Source organism: Castor canadensis, chromosome 18 (assembly GCF_047511655.1).
Source record: "Castor canadensis chromosome 18, mCasCan1.hap1v2, whole genome shotgun sequence".
NCBI classification, from domain to species: Eukaryota; Metazoa; Chordata; class Mammalia; order Rodentia; family Castoridae; genus Castor; species Castor canadensis.
Window position 1 is genome coordinate 32,234,015 of NC_133403.1, and position 14,921 is coordinate 32,248,935.

Sequence of the window (14,921 nt, forward strand, 5' to 3'; positions counted from 1 at the left end):
TCCCTTATCGATGGGTGTTTGGGTTGTTTCTAATCCTTTGCTCTTATTCATTATTTATTTACTGTAGTGCTGGGGGATTGAACCCAGGTTCTTGTGAATGCTAGATAAGTCTCTACCATTTGAGCATGTCCCCAGCTTATTCCTTTGCTTTTAAAAACAGTACTGCATTTAGGACCCATGGACTGTCTTTGTTGAGAAGCTCTATGGTTGGCCTGTGACAGGAGAGAGAGGCTTGGGTTGGGGGTTAGGACACTGGGATGAGCCGAGTCAGCTCATCCCTTTGTATCTCCATCTCCCTACCCTTCCCTTTTTTTTTTTCTCAACAATTTGTGTGTGTGTGTGTGTGTGTGTGTGTGTGTGTGCCGGGGATTGAACCCAGGGCCTTATGCACACTAAGCATGCACTCTACCTGTGAGCTACACTCTAGCCCCTTTCAAAGACTATTTCCTGAACCCCCTCAGCTGAACAAGGCACACAACAGCAAGACAGACATCATCCCTGTTCTCAGAGCCCTGGCATTTTAATGGGGAAGAGAGAGACAGAATAATAAACAGGCAAACAAATACAGAACATAATGCCAGAAGATGAAAGTAAAATAAATAAACCAGAATAAAGAGATAGAGTCTAGTGGGGGATGGAGAGACCTTAGATAAAATGTCCAGGACACACAGAGATGATATGTGAACAGCATGTCAAGATTTGTGAAGAACATTCTTTTAAGAGAAGGTTCAAAGTTTTGAAGACCCTGAAGTCAGAGCTAGCCTTTCAATTTTTTTTTTTTCCAACACTGAGGTTTGAACTCAGGGCCTCATGCTTGCTAGGCAGATGCTGTACCATTTGTCACTCCGCCAGCCCTTCAGAGATATCTTTTCAAGCTTGAGGGACAGTGAACAGCATGAGGCCAGAGGAGGCTGGAAAAAGACCAGATTTGAGGTGCAGCCTTGGAGACCCTGTAAACAGTTTGGATTTTGCTCCAAATGCAACAACAAACCCCTGGGATAGTTAAGCAGGGGACCGATGAGACTTAATTTACATTTTTTAAACATTACTTTGCAACCCATTTGTTCCACCCCTCGGTATTTATCCAAGAGAAATGAAACCATATGTCCACATAAAGACTTCTGCTCAAATGTTCATAGTAACTTTATTCCTAGCGGGCCCAAACTGGAAGAATAACCCCTACGCCCACCAACAGGATAAGGGCACATTCATACAAGGGAGCGCTACTCAGCAATAAAAAGGAGCAAAGTTAGTGATGTATACACAATGTGATTGAATCTCACAAACGTTGTGCTGACCCAAAAAAGTCATACTTCTCCCCCATCCCTCAAACAGTGCATTCTGTATGAATCCACATCTATACATCCATTCCAGAAAATGCAAACTAAGACTGAGGGTGTATGTAGCTTAGTGGTAGAGCATGTGTTAGCTGGGTTCCCAGGACCAAAAGAAAAAAAAAAAAAAGGAAGAAAAGAAAATTTCTGAGTGCAGGAGGCTCACATCTATCATTGCAGCTACTCAGGAGGCAGAGATCAGGAGGATTGAGGTTTGAAGCCAGCCTGGGCAAATAGTTCACAAGACTCTATCTCAAAAAAACAGCTCAAGGTGGAGGCCCTGAGTTCAAACCCCAGTATTGCCAAAAAAAAAAAAAAAAAAAAGAAAGAAAAGAAAATGCAAATAAGTTTGCAGTTACTGAGAACCAACTATGCTAGTACTTACTAAGTCCTTTTCTTTAAGTGAACCACTTTATTTTTTATTTTTTGGCAGTAGTGAGGATTGGAACTCAGGGTCTTATGCTTGCTAGGCAGTTGCTCTATCATTTGAACCACTCCACCAACTCCTTTTCTTGAGATAGAGTCTTGCAAACAATTTGCCTGAGGCAGCTTCAAACCTTGATCCTCCTGATCTCTGCCTCCTGAGTAGCTGGGATTACAGGCATGAGCAGCTAGTGCCTGGCTTCCACTTTTGTTTTTACTTAGCATTATCCTAAATAATAAAATTGAAATAATCATAGATTTGCTGGCTAATTAGGCATTTTTCTAATAGACATAAATGCTTAACTATTAAGAAATTTAAAATTGTATGTTCTCCCTCATACGCGGACCTTAGATCAAGGGCAAACACAACAAGGGGATTGGACTTTGATCACATGATAAAAGCGAGAGCACACAAGGGAGGGGTGAGGATAGGTAAGACACCTAAAAAACTAGCTAGCATTTGTTGCCCTCAACGCAGGAAAACTAAAGCAGATACTTTAAAGTGACAGAGGCCAATAGGAAAAGGGGACCAGGAACTAGAGAAAAGGTTAGATCAAGAAGAATTAACCTAGAAGGTAACACACACGCACAGGAAATCAATGTGAGTCAATGCCCCGTATAGCTATCCTTATCTCAACCAGCAAAAACCCTTGGTCCTTCCTATTATTGCTTATACTCTCTCTTCAACAAAACTAGAGATAAGGGCAAAATAGTTTCTGCTGGGTAGCGAAGGGGTAGGCGGGGAGAGGGAGGGGGGTAAGGGAGGGGGTGGGGGAAGGGGGAAGAAATGACCCAAACATTGTAAGCACATATGAATAAAGTAAAAATTAAAAAATAAAATAAGGAATTTGTTCACATATCACTTATACCTCTCTCATTCCACCAAGCATGTGTGGTCTCTCAGGCCACATTCGGGGATTTCTGCATGGGGTCACCCTACAGTGTGATATGCCAAGTTGGTACTCATGAACTATCTATTGCATGTTTATCTAGATATTACTGTTAGGGATGGCAATTTGTCAGCATCCAGCAAAAGGACCAGCAATGCACTGAGCACTCTGGCATAGCACTTCCATATATAGGAATTGATAATCTTCAGAAATAATTAAGGGTGTGCTCCAAGATTTAGCTACAAGGATGTTCTCCTCAGCATTGCTAATTATAGTGAAAACTTGGAAATAATTACATCTAACCACGGGACTGGCTAAGTAAATGCTGGTACAGGAATATGACATAATGCTATTTTACCCAAGGAAATTATTGTTTGTTTGTTTTTTTGTGGTACTTGGGTTTGAACTCAGGGCCTCACACTTGCTAGCTAGGTGTTCTACCACCTGGGTCACTCCACCCTCCACCACCCCAGAAATGGTGTTTTTAAAGACCATTAAAGCTGGGCACAGGTGGCTGACATCTATAATTCTAGCTACTTGAGAACCAGAGATCAGGAGGATTGAGGTTCAAAGCCAGACTGGGCAGATAGTTCTTGAGACCCTATCTCAAGAAAACCCATCACAAAAAAGGGCTGGTGGAGTGGATCAAGGTGTAGGCCCTGAGTTCAAATCCCAGCACAGAAAACAACAACAACAACAAAACAATAATATCTGTTTCTTTTCACTTTTTTTTCTTGGTGGAACTGGGGTTTGAACCCAGGACTTCGCACTTGCAAAACAGACACTCTACCTCTTATGCCACACCTCTAGTCTATTTTGCTTTGTTTATTTTGGAGATGAGGTCTTGTGAAGTATTTGCCCAGGCTGAACTTGAACCATGATCCTTGCAATCTCAGTCTCCCAAATAGCTAGGATTATAGGCCCGAATCACTGTTGCCTGGCTCTTTTTACTTTTAGAAAACAAAAAACAAAAAACACATGGCCATTAGAACATTTTAAATTGCATATGTGGCTTGAATTCTGTATTTAGTGCTGAGCTTAGAGTACTTATTGGGGCTGGGGGTGTGACTCAGTGGTAGAGCACTTTCCTAGCATGGCAAGGCCTGGGTTCCAATTCCAGCAAAGCACGCACACACACGCACACACACACACACACACACACACATACACACACAGTTTCAAGGTTCAGACAAGGCCACATCTTTCCAGGCAACCCCATGGTGCTGGACACTCCTGTGCAATGGGTCTGCCTCATTTTTCATAGTTTCCTGTTGGGTTAGCCTGTTTTTGTCAAATCTGAGTCTCTCCTTGCCCAGTCTTACTTATTTCCCCTTTCTTTCACAGGCATTACCCCTAACTTTATCTCATCATCTGCTTCCTGGAAGATGTAACTTGACACAGAGGAACTTGTGTCAAGGCCTTATGAGGGCCTGAACTTGGGGCCTTATGCTTGCTAGGCAGTCACTCTACCACTTGAGCCACTCCACCAGCTCTTGGTAGCTGAATTCTTCATGTACTTTTTTTTTTTTTGGTGGAACTGGGGTTTGAACTCAGGGCCTCAAGCTTGCAAAGCAGGTGCTCTACCACTTGAACCACAATTCCAGTCCAGTAGCTGAATTCTTGAGGGACAAAGAAAACTTGAAGCTGTGTGTGCAGAACATTTTTATATAAAATTGACAAACTACCATCACTCATAGTTGGGGAGGTTTGGTGATAAAGTTATTATCAATGAAAATTAAGTTAGATAATAGCTATATAGTATCTGTCTATTCAGGCACTCAGTAAATGGCAACTGTTACTATCATCCATCATTTTCTGAGTGTATGAGCAGAGCTCCTCAGGAAGCTGTACCTGGAATTGAGTATGACTTTCCTGTAGTTTTCCCTTTTTGTCTAATATGGGGTCCTTTCTGCCCCATGCAGAATTTTGACAAAGTCTCTAGGGAGGGTAGACATGTGAAGATTAAAGGGTACATCACCTCAAAAATACTGGGGCCTGGCTGGGCACTGGTGGCTCATGCCTGTAATCCCGACTATCAGGAAGCAGAGATCAGGAGGATCACAGTTCGAAGCCAGCCCAGGCAAATAGTTGCCGAGACCCTATCTTGAAAAATCCTTCACAAAAATAGGGCTGGTGGAGTGGCTCAAGGTGAAGGCCCTGAGTTCAAACCCCAGTACTGGAAAAAAAAAAGTGTTGGGGCTGGAGCTGGATGTGGTGTTTCACGCCTGTAATCCCAGCACTCTGGGAGGCTGAGACAGGAGGATTATCCTGTGCTACATGACACCCTGACTAAAAAAAAAAAAAAAAAAAAAGCCAAGGCTGGGGGGAGAAAAAAAAAATTACTGTATCTAGGATGGAAAGTCTGGCCTGTGACCTGCACAGCCATTAATCCAGAGGGTGACCCCAGGAAATGTCCTCCAAAGAAAGGCTCCTGGCCTTGCCTGGTACAGATTTAGGCTTCCTAGGAGGTAACCTAGGAAGACAGACAGAAGGACAGGTGGACAAATCCAACTTTCCAGTGGACAGGAAAGCATGTGATGACCGAGTGACTGATGAATGGACAGATACATCTGTCTGCCTGAAGGTCAGGCAAGTGACTTTGAGACAAGAGACTGACAGGAAGGGCTGCAGGCCTGGGAGCCTCCACCAGCCCGCTCGGCCGCCAGGGGGCGCCGCCGCCACGCCCAGGGTCCCCCCCAGCCAGGCCGGGCGCGCTCGGGGTCGGCAGCGGGGCGGAGCCAGAGCGCGCACGGGGCGGGGCCAGCATGCCGCGGACGCGCCAGGGGGCGGGGTCAGCGAGCGCGGGCACGCGCGGCGGCGGAGCGTTCCGTTCCGGGCCGAGGCTGGCGGAGGAAAAGTTGCGGGGCTGAGAGGAACGGCCCCGGGACAGGCAGCAAGCGCTACGCCGAGCCGGTCCCAACGCCAGCGGCTCCACCATGGACGACCTCGGTGAGTAAGCCGGAGGCTGAAGGAGAGGCGGCGAGGAGTGCGCGGCCCCGGGCCGGGCGGGCGCGAGCGAGCGGCGGGGGCCGCGGGATTCCCACCCCTGGCGGCCCGGCCCGGGTTCCTGTCCTTGCCCGTCCGGGCTTAGTGGGCCGGGATCCCGCGCGGGGCCTGAGTTCTGGGCCAGGCCAGCTCCGCTGCCGCCCCACAGCGGGAGGGCGGCCTCACTTAGGGACCCCCAACCTCGGCAACCCATCTCCCAGATCTGGCCCGGGGACCAGCTCGTCCTCACCTACCCACCCCAAGCCCCCTCAGGTGCAGGACTCCATGGACCACGCCATTCCCTCGGCTGCGGGACCCTCGCTTCACAGACCGCTCCCCACCCCCACATCACAGATGAGCTGCCCGACTCTGAGAGCAGCTGCTTAGTCTCATGGTTGCTTATCTCCGCGACCCCCTGGAGAGCCGCCCCCCCACTTAGCCTACTGGCACCCCCACTTCGGGGAATAGCCCTTCCGATCACACCCCTTTCATTTCACAAGCTAGAGATGAACTTGCTATGACCACACCCCCCATTTTCAATGACAAGTTTCCTAGTTTACTTCATTAACACCCCACCCCCCTTCAGGTCTGGTCACCCTGTTTCATGGACTGGCTACTCCGTTACCCTTTCTGGACCAGCTTTCCATTCACTGAACAGCTGCTCCCCCTTCATATCTAAACCTAGAAGTTCACCAGCCCCTGGTGAAATGCCAGAGGAATGAGGTGGGAAGTGGGCCTCAAGGTATGGCGGTCTCTGAACGTGTCCTGGCTGGCAGGTTCCCCCACCCCCAAGTTTCAGGCTGAGCTGGAAGCCACACAGGTAAAGAGAACAGGATGCCCATAACAGAGTTTTACTGTCTTCATGTTATTGGAGCCCTGAGGCTGCTCTTTTCAGTCTAGTCTCCATCTGGTATTAGGAGAGGGGAAAGAATCACCTGGAAGCAGACTCTAAACCCAAGGAAGTTGGTGCCAGGGTTCTAGGAATGCCCTGAGCGCTGTGAATCTCAAAGTAGAGGATTCCCTGCCTCTCCCTCCCCTTCATGCTCCTGAGCTAGGGAGGTGAGGAGGGGGGAAAATTTCTTCTCTGTAGGAGCCTTGTCTTCCTTCTTTGGACTGTGGGTGTGTGACCACTGATGCCTCCTCTATCCCAGGCGCTGAGAAGCAGAATCACCAGAAAGGACTGAGGAGCCTCTCCCAAATAGCACAGGGCACTACTTAAGGCTGGCCTTGGACTTCAGTGCTTCCCTGCAGCTTCCTTGTGGGATGAAAGAGCCCCGGAGAGATCCTGGAATTGGGGGTGGTGTAGGGTCCTACTTGTTTTGCAGAGTGCAGTGGCTGCCAAGCATAGTTCTGCCTTTGGGTCAGGCTTGGCATCTATTTTTCCAACGTACTTAGGGTTGGCATAGCTTCCAGGCAGGTATTTATTTTTTTCTTCACATAAAAATAACTAAGCTGAAAGGAGACTGGGGGATGTGCGTTGAATCAGGATATGAAAGTCTCTTTGCTTCCCCAGTGGGAACTAGGGAACAGATTTCAGTTTCTGATGTGCTGGTGTGGCTCTGTTGCTTCTGGACAGTCCTCGTGCTGTTTGAAGGACTGAGAAAGTCTTTGTAGAGTTCACAAAGTCTGGAATTCCTGTCTTCTGACGGTCTTCCATTTAGGGCCAGGAAACTGAGTTAGCCTCTGAAAGGAAAGAGAGTGTACTGGACGAGGAGATTGTAGGAATTGAAATTTGCTGTACTTCCCCCTGTCTGGATTTGTCCCATTCTCACAACAATCCTTTTGTAAGATCTTTCTAAGGCCATTGCCATCAAATTGAGAAATTGAGACTAAGAGAGGCTGATTCTCGCCTCCCAGGCTACCCAGACACTAAATGACAAATCCATGACTGCAAGCCCAGTCCCTAGCTCCTTGACATGCAGCTCTTGTGTAGTGAGAAGTATTTCTTCCTGTGAAGGGGATGAGCAGGTGATGGAAGGGAAGGGTGGCAGCAGGTGATGGCTGCTACTTGCGACTTCCGCTCCCTTCCACCATTGGCTTTCCAGTTGTTTGATCTGGGTTGCCTGACTTCCTTGATCTGAGCTCCCAGGGGGCCAGCCACGCCTGGCTGACCAGAGCCTAGGGTGGGAGGAATGGTGTGTGCAGGAGGGGAGAGGAATTTGCCTCTGAGGCTAGGCCCTGTCAGCTGTCTGGGTGGCTGCTCAGCACACCACCCGTCAGCTGTTTTCCTAAGTTAGGGTGCACACAAAGCTAGCCCTCTTGCTTTTATTTTTCTTCTGAGAGTGCTTTTAGCTGTGTGCTTCTTAGTCCCTAACATGGAAGAGTTTATGGTAGTCTGGCAAGGCCCAGGGGATCAGAATCTCTCTTATGACTTTTTTTTTAATCCTAAAAAAAAAAAAAAAATCTGTAGGGCTCTTCCCCTCCACACACTGGCCAGTGATGGAATCACCATGTGCTGTTTAATAAGTTACAAATTTATAGCTCTCTGAGCAGAAAAACATAAACACAGCGTGTCCTGCCCTTCTCTATGTGTTCCCTCTGCTTTGTGCTGCCGGGTGGCTGCTTGGTGGCTTTTCTCATTACTGTTTAGATGCTGGTTTGGCCAGGAGTTCACTCTGTTTGAGTTCTGGCTGGAGTTTCCTGGACAGAGTTCCCATAACATTGAGATGCGCTCTGATTACGCTTTGTGCCTGGACTCTTCCCCTCTCTGCTGGTTCATGTTCCTAATGTATTTGGGGTGTAAGGGTGTCAGGGGCTTTGACCACAAGTGTGGTCTAACAGTGATCATGCTTGCTCAATTGGAGACGGGCACGAGATTCAGATTTTTGAGTATTATGACAACCATCCAGGAGGGAGGGGTTTTATTTCTGTTTCGCAGATGCAGAAACTTGAGCTTGAGGTACATTCATTGGTATAGCTGGGGTTTGAACCCAGAATGATCCAATTCCAGACCTTGTCTTTCTTAATCATAGGACAGTAGGTGCTGGTGACTAACCAGGGGAAGAGCCACAAGGCCTGCTGAGTAATTGATAGTTACCTTTAAAATTTCTGCTCTGCTCTGGGGGCTGTACCCAGGCAATGGCCTGTGTGGCAAAGGGTGGGACCAATTCACAGCTTGATAGCTTTGCCTTCCCATACACTAGCAGGGGGCACAGCCAGCTGTTGGCAATGCCCAGTTACTGCTGGAATCTGGACCTGTCATCTTTCAGCTTCTCAGCAGTCTTGACCCTTTGGAAAACAGTGCCTCATTGTCCTTGGGGGTAGTGCTGGGGGGGGGCAGGGGAGTCGCCTGGGGCATTCCGGGCTACGGAACCTCCCCGTTTCCATGGACAGTCTGGACTTTGGGCTCGCCCAACTGTGGTGCCTCTGTATATTAGAGCACCCAGCTGCTGGACCTGTGGCAGAAGCAGTATTTGCCTATGGAGTGGTGGTGCCCTTTTGGTAGTACTTTGTCATCTGAATGCTAGGAAGAGGATGAACTAGAATTCCAACCCTGATTTGATCCCTAAGCAGGTGCCTTTTCTGATACACACAGCTTTGGGTGGAAAGGCTTGGGCTGTGTGTGTGGGGAGGCATAGCCCCATCACTTTGGGGCCAAGGTGTTCTAAGGGAACATCTCAATATTCCTTTTTTTTTATAGTTTCCCTAGTGATGGCCGTGCATTGAAGAGGCTAGATAGACTATTATCTGGAGGGACCAGACTTCTTGAGAGGCTCTGAGCAGCTCCTTTCCCCAGGTACCCATTGGGCATGGAGTTTCTGGTCTCTGAACCTTCTGATAAGTCTTTACCTTATTCCAAAGCCAGAGATGTTGAAAAAAACTTCCTTCCAGCTTCATTCCAGTCTTTTACCAGATAGTCCTGGTCTCAGTGCCTTCATTAATAAAATAAACATCTGTAGAACACTTTTCTTTTTTCATAGTTTTTTAGTATTGGGGCTTGAACTCAGGGCCTCCACCTTGAGCCACTCCACAAGCCCTTTTTTGTGATGAGTTTTTTTTCAAGATGCGGTCTCACAAACTATTTGCCTGAGCTGGCTTCAAACTGCAATCCTCCTGAACTCTGCTTCCTGAGTAGCTAGGATTACAGGTGTGAGCTACCAGTGCCTGGCATAGAGGAGGAAACTGAGTCACAGAGAGAGAGAGAGGGTGAGCCTACTTGCTCAAGTTCTGCATCTAGTAAGTGGCAAGAACTTGAATTCACACTGTCCGACTGCAAAGTAGACTTGTAAGCAACATTCTTTACACTTCTATTCGTGATACTGTATTTAACCTTGGCTGCCTATTGGTTTGATTACTTTCCATTTCTAGGACACCAAAAATCTTTTTTACCTCCTTCCCACACTGTTCAACAGCTGTGCTTTCCCTGTTCTCTGTGGCTTCTCTCTCTTTTGCCCTTTATTGGGGATATTACATTCTGGGTTGGAAGGAGAGTGTTGGTGATAGCGTCTCTTGATCAATGGAGGGCCTCACTCTCTCATCAGTGGCCACCTGTCCAGTCTACTTGTTACCCTTGAGACAGAACCAGGGGATTACAGCACGGCTCGAGCTAGATGTCTTCCTGTCCCACCACTTCTGATTGAGAGTCAGAAGCCCTCCTGTGCCCCCATCCCCACCCACACAGACACTGTCCTTCCTTGTATTTGTTCATGTATATGTACTTTGGAGCAATCCCATATCCAACGGAGAAGTTGTTGAAAATGTCAAGGTGGAGCATGGAGGATGTCCTGTGGGAGAGAGAGGGAGAGGAAGGCTTAGAAATGTTGACAAAGCAGCTTATTAGAATAAGAGGTCAGGGTTTTCCTTCTTACCAAACCTTCATCCACTGCCTCACGTCTGGTCTCAGTATACATTCACATCCTGATAAGTCTTTGAGCTAACTAACCAATTGCTTAACCAGTGAGGCTGAGAGCTAACCTCTCCAGGGAGGCTGTGGACACTGGGCCAGTGGCAGGCAGAACGTGTGGTGGACCAGGCCTAGCAGAGCCCCAATGGCCAAGTCTTCCCAAACTTGGCCTTTTAATGCTTATTTCTTGTGTGATTGTGGTATTGTGGTTTTATGGGAGAATATTGTTATTGTTAGGTGCATGCAAAAGTATTTAGGAGTCAAGTGTCATGATGCCTGTAGCTTACTTTTAAATGATAGTGTTAAAAAAAGAAAGGATGCGCGCGCGCGCGCGCACACACACACACACACACACACACACACACACACACACATTCCTTGGTATCTGCTGGGGGTTGGTTCCAGGACTGCCCCATACCAAAATCCGTGTTCAAGTCCCTTATTTAAAATGGCATAGTATTTGCATAGGACATATCACACTCTCCTGTATACTTTAAGTCATCTCTAGATTACTTATAATACATGATATAGTGTAAATACTATGTAAATTATTGTTGTACTATAATATTTAGGGAATAATGACAGGAAGACATAATCTGTACATACATTTCAGTACAGACACATTTTTTTCCTGAAAAAATTATTATTATTATTATTTTGGGAATACTAGGGTTTGAACTCAGGGCTTGGTGCTGCAAGGCAGGTAATCTACCAATTGAGCCATGCCTCCAGCCCTTTTTGCTCGGTCTTTATGGAGATAGGGTCTCACTTTTTGCCCAGGCCTGCCTGGGCTGAGATCCTTCTATTTTAAGGTTCCTGCTTTCTCTGGGATGACAGGTATATACCAGTAGGCCAAACTATTGGTTGAGATGGAGGTCTCATGAACTCCGTGATGAGGCTGGCCTCAAATTGCCATCCTCCAGGTCTCAGCCTCCCAAGTAGCTAGAATTTCAGGTGTGAGCCACTGGTACCCAGCTTTTTCATTCCTCTATTGGTTGAGTCTGCAGATATGAAAACTGTAGATAACAGAGGGCTTATTGTCTACGTACATGTACATGTATGTCTATATAGAGAGCATGCACTGTACATTTACAGAAAATGGCAAAGTGTTGGATATGAGTGGAAGTACATGGGTGTTTGTTGTAACAGTTTTTCAACTTCTCTATATGTTTAGACATTCTCACGGAAAAAAATTGTTGAAAAAAAGATAAAACCCTGCTTTTCCATGATGGGCTCTGAATTGTTGGGCCAGGGTCTCTGTCCTGCATCTGCCTGTGGTTGACCTGAGTGACTGTCTGCTTTTTGTGACTGTGCAGGTGACAGGAAGACAGGTGAGCAGATATGAGGCCAGAGGTGCCTCCAGTGACAGTGACTGCCGACTGTCAGCTGGGGACCTGGGTCACAGTGCTGCAGTCAGTGCAGAAAAAAATGACAGGGCCAGAAAGACAGTGCATTTCCACAGGTGTGGAAATGGCTCAGGGGTTATTTTAGGCAGAGTGAGATTAATCAGAGCAGGGGCAGAGCAGGAGAGATGTAGTTCTCTGGTTGGAGTTTGAAAGAGGTTGTCTGGGCTAGTGGGATACAGAGAGCGAGGCTTCACAAAACATCTAAGAGCTTCAGGCAACTTGAACCCTGGAGGCTGGAGAGGGGGCAGTTACCTTTTGCTGCACATCATGAACTTATCTGTGGTCAGAGGAACACCATTAGCCTGTGGCCCAGATCTGTCCTATCCAGTTCTTTAGCCTTTTAGGCTACTGCTTTTGGAATCGCCCATCTCCAAGGTCCCTTTTGTCTAGTTTGTGATGATTCGAAGCTGGGCCACTTGGGCCTCCCATCTGTTTTGGGGAAGTAGTTGGACTCTGGCACCTGTGGTTCCCTGGGCTCAGGCATAACTGAGGGCCTTGTTGCCTACTAGGAACATTTTGGGCTGCCAGCAAGGCCTCAGGATGGGACTGCCACTTGGAAGGGTCTTCACTGAGCCTCAGGTTTGTCTGTCAGCCTGCGAGGACAGACAGTTGGCTGCTTGGAGGGGCTCATGGGGGTCGTCACGTGAGGCCTTGAGTGGTGTGTCAGGACCTTACTCTGCTCTTGGAAAAGCAGTGCGATGTGTGCCTTATGGGGGCGGGGGTGGAGCTGGGAGGAAGCTTTATGTAATTCTTGGCTGGGGCTCAGGTAATTGTTTTAATGAAATGGAATGCAGCTTATTCAGAACTCGCTTGGCAGAAACAGCCATGTTCTGTTCTGTTTTCTTGTTGGGAGGAGCAGGGCACACATTTCCAGCTGTTTTGAATTGCAGGACCCTGGGTGAGCTGAGCAAGGTGGGTGAAAGCCTCCAGGGAGTGCCTTCCTGGTATAGTTCAAGGAGCTTCAAGGCTGCTTGATTCTCATCTGGACATCAGTCTGTGTGTCCTTGTGTGTGTGTGGTGGGGTGTTGGGGATTGAACTCATGGCCTTGCCCATGCAAAACATGTACTCCTACTGAGCTACACTCCCCAGGGTAGCTTTTTGAATGAGCCATGGAGACTTTTGGCCTCTTCTAACAATAGAGAAACGCTGTTCAAAGCAGGCTGTAGAATGGGTCCCACATCTGCCTTCTGGATCATTGGTGGCTGTGAGCCAGTAGCATGGAGGTGTGGAGCACACAATACAAAGACCTTCAGAGAAATGGGGTTTGATTTCAGACTTCATGCTTGCAAAGAGGGCACTTTGCCACTTGAGCCACACCTCTAGTCCATTTTGCTCTGGTTATTTTGGAGATAGGATCTGCTGAGCTTTTTTCCCAGGCTGGCCTTGAATGACAGTCCTCCTGATCTCAGCCTCCCAAATATCTAGCATTATAAGTGTGAGCCATCCACACCAGATTCACCAAAATATCTTTTATATCTCCCTGACCCCTGACCCATGTAGCCTAATGTGACCCCACAGTCTCTATTTGCAGGTCCATCTGGACTCCCTTCTCCCTCGTTTTTTTCTTTTCTTTTTTTGTGGTACCAGGTACTGGAGTTTGAACTCAGAGTTTCACGCCTGCAAGGCAGATGCTGTACTTGAGCCATGCCTCCAGCTGGCTTCTTTTTGCCTTTATTTCCTTCCTGTCTTCCCCCGCCCTACCACCACCGTGCTACTGGGGCTTGAACTCAGGGCCTACACCTTGAGCCATTCCATCAGCCCTTTTTTGTGATGGGGTTTTTTTCAAGATAAGGTCTCATGAACTATTTGCCTGGGTTGGCTTCGAACTGTGATTCTCCTGATCTCTGCCTCCTGAGTAGCTAGAATTACAGGTGTGAGCCAGCAATGCCCAGCTTCTTCGTAACTTTTTTTACTTTGCTTCTTTTTCTGCTTTTTAGCACAGCCTGGTTCATTCTTCCACATTTTCTGACATGTATCCCATTCTAGTGGCCATATTTTCATCTTCCTTCCTTAAGCTGCTCTTGGTTCTCTGTAGAACCTCCCTGTCTTCCTCTCCCTGCATCCTTCTCTGATTCCTTTGTGTGGGTGCACCGTTGTGTTTTCCCAAAGGATTTCTCTGGACTCCCTGTTTTTCTCCTAGGTATCTCAGTCAGTTTATCTACTTGCATGACCTCTTTTAGAACTTGTGTTCTGGTGGCTCCTAAATTTGTTTCCGCTCCTGACGTGGATTCTATTGTCCAGATTCTTCCGGTTTGCACACTAGCAAAGACCTGGCTCATTTCCTTTTCACTCTCCCTTTGAGCCTCATCTATTGTCTGATATCTCTGTTGTGGCCCCTCTTCTCTGGTCTGAGTTAAATAATGGACATTTGTGAACCCCTTTTCAAGTTGAGGGAACACTCTCATATCTTTCATCATTTTTTACAAGATTCTGACAATAACCCTTTAAGGTAGATAGCAATTGTCTTGATTTACAAATGAGAAACTACACTGAAGCTGAGAGGAGTTAGGGGAAGGGGATACACCCAGTGTCATCACAAATAATGATGCAAGAACTTGAATCTAGGTCTTCTGATGCCTGACCTTATCTCTTCATTTTTTCCTACTGGAAACACAAAGGCAGATAACGGAAATTACAGGTTGGATTTGACCTGTAGACCAGTGTTTCTTGGCCTTTTTGGTTTAAATACCAAATTAATATTAATATTCCAAATTGGTTACCAATACTTAAAACATCAGGAGATTGCACCTCAAAAATTGAGATTTGACTACACTGGATGCACATTTTCCATTGAGCACTTCCTTGACCTTGTAGTCCCAGTCCTGGTATTTGACCCTCTGTGTTCCAACATTAGCCTAGCTTCCCTTCCACATATTCCTACCTGGCTTAGGCGGTTTCTAAAATGCCTTCTCTTTGCACTGTATTTATAACAAGCACTCAGTTGCCAGGTTTAGGTGGTTTCTTGAGCTACACTGTCTGAGTTAGAGTTGACTTCTGGCCACACCGAACACCCAGCTCTACCTTGGGTCTGTGTCAGTC

The 14,921-nt window shown here is 47.2% G+C and overlaps 1 protein-coding gene across 2 annotated transcripts in view; it reads left to right on the forward strand.

Annotated features, from left to right (window-relative positions):
- The first annotated feature begins 5,433 nt into the window (after positions 1-5,433).
- The window catches only part of Pxn (paxillin), a 50,818-nt gene continuing 41,330 nt past the window's right edge, over positions 5,434-14,921 (forward strand). For both annotated transcript variants that reach the window (XM_020179065.2, XM_020179064.2), the window contains exon 1: positions 5,434-5,596. Coding sequence is in view for 1 of the 2 variants with exons in the window: in XM_020179064.2 (XP_020034653.2) it covers positions 5,584-5,596 (13 nt within the window). In the remaining variant the exon portion in view is untranslated. The remainder of the gene's footprint in view (positions 5,597-14,921) is intronic.